General features: G+C 30.4%; 1 protein-coding gene across 1 annotated transcript; it reads left to right on the forward strand.

Moving 5' to 3' along the window:
* The first annotated feature begins 107 nt into the window (after nucleotides 1-107).
* Nucleotides 108-1062, forward strand: LOC107584199 (sentrin-specific protease 3-like). The gene is made up of 5 exons (XM_016270704.1): nucleotides 108-273; nucleotides 396-488; nucleotides 563-646; nucleotides 876-959; nucleotides 1029-1062. Exons 1-5 carry the CDS (start codon nucleotides 257-259, stop codon nucleotides 1060-1062), a joined length of 312 nt encoding a protein of 103 aa, XP_016126190.1. The 5' UTR covers nucleotides 108-256.
* Nucleotides 1063-1115: the final 53 nt, after the last annotated feature.

Raw genomic sequence — 1115 nt, forward strand, 5'->3', positions numbered from 1 at the left:
CCCAGGGACTTCATTCCTTATAGCTCATCTAATATAAGACAAACATTGATCAATCATTGTATTTAAATAATAATGATAATTATTAATAATAATCATAATAATAATTACATTTATTTTGTTGACCCACGGGCCAACATACCTAGTGCATTCAATAAGTTGAAGTTTTCTCTCATTTTATGATTATCACTGGATGAAACCAATTTAAATGTCTTAATGTTAACATAAATTTTCTTCTTTGCACAGATAGCGTTCATCTATGGAGAAAGATACAGGGTAAACATTAAACAATATTAAAATATTAAAAAACAATTAAAATATTGTCTGTAAATAAACCAGAAATCTGACTTGTTGTAACATTTGTACAAAAAATATGTTTTTGTATTTTTTCCTTTGAGGTCCTTTGGTGTGCTTTTATTGACAAAAGAGTCACTTGCAACATTAGACGATGGAATGTGGCTGAATGACATTGTCATGGACATTGTATTGAGGTAATTATTTTGAAGCATCATAAAACTGCAAATCATAATATTCTTAGCAATAATTTTCTACTAAATGTTTCTAGGTCTGTTCATGATGAACTAGGACGTCATAAAAGGCGGAAATCTTTGATCTACCCAGTGCATTTTTACACTAAATTGAAAAACAGGTAGGAGTTACTGATATGTTAAGAAAGATCTTTAAACTCATAAAAAGGGATCATTAAATTAATTTGAATTACACTGTGAGTTTCTCTTTATATGTTTGTAGATGATCATGCTACAGTATCTAGCGTCACATGGGCTTTGAAGAAGTCATGTACTGTCATAGTTATATATTGAATCGTATTATTGAAAAATGACCAACCATATGATTTATCATTTATCATGCAATTGTAGTGGATTTTCAGGTGTCGTCAACTGGACAAAACATGAGGACATTTTTCGAAAGGACTATCTTTTGATAGTTGAGAATGCTCTTGGGTGAGAACTTTACATTATTTATTTACTGGTTGTTATTACTTATTACACAGCTCAAATATGAATGTTCAGTTGCACCTTCTTGCAGTCTGTTGATTCTCAGTAACAACACCAATTGGGGTTTATGATGCAATAACCAGTTGAATGTACTTTTCATAT

Source organism: Sinocyclocheilus grahami, unplaced genomic scaffold (assembly GCF_001515645.1).
Source record: "Sinocyclocheilus grahami isolate Dianchi unplaced genomic scaffold, SAMN03320097.WGS_v1.1 scaffold57.1, whole genome shotgun sequence".
NCBI classification, from domain to species: Eukaryota; Metazoa; Chordata; class Actinopteri; order Cypriniformes; family Cyprinidae; genus Sinocyclocheilus; species Sinocyclocheilus grahami.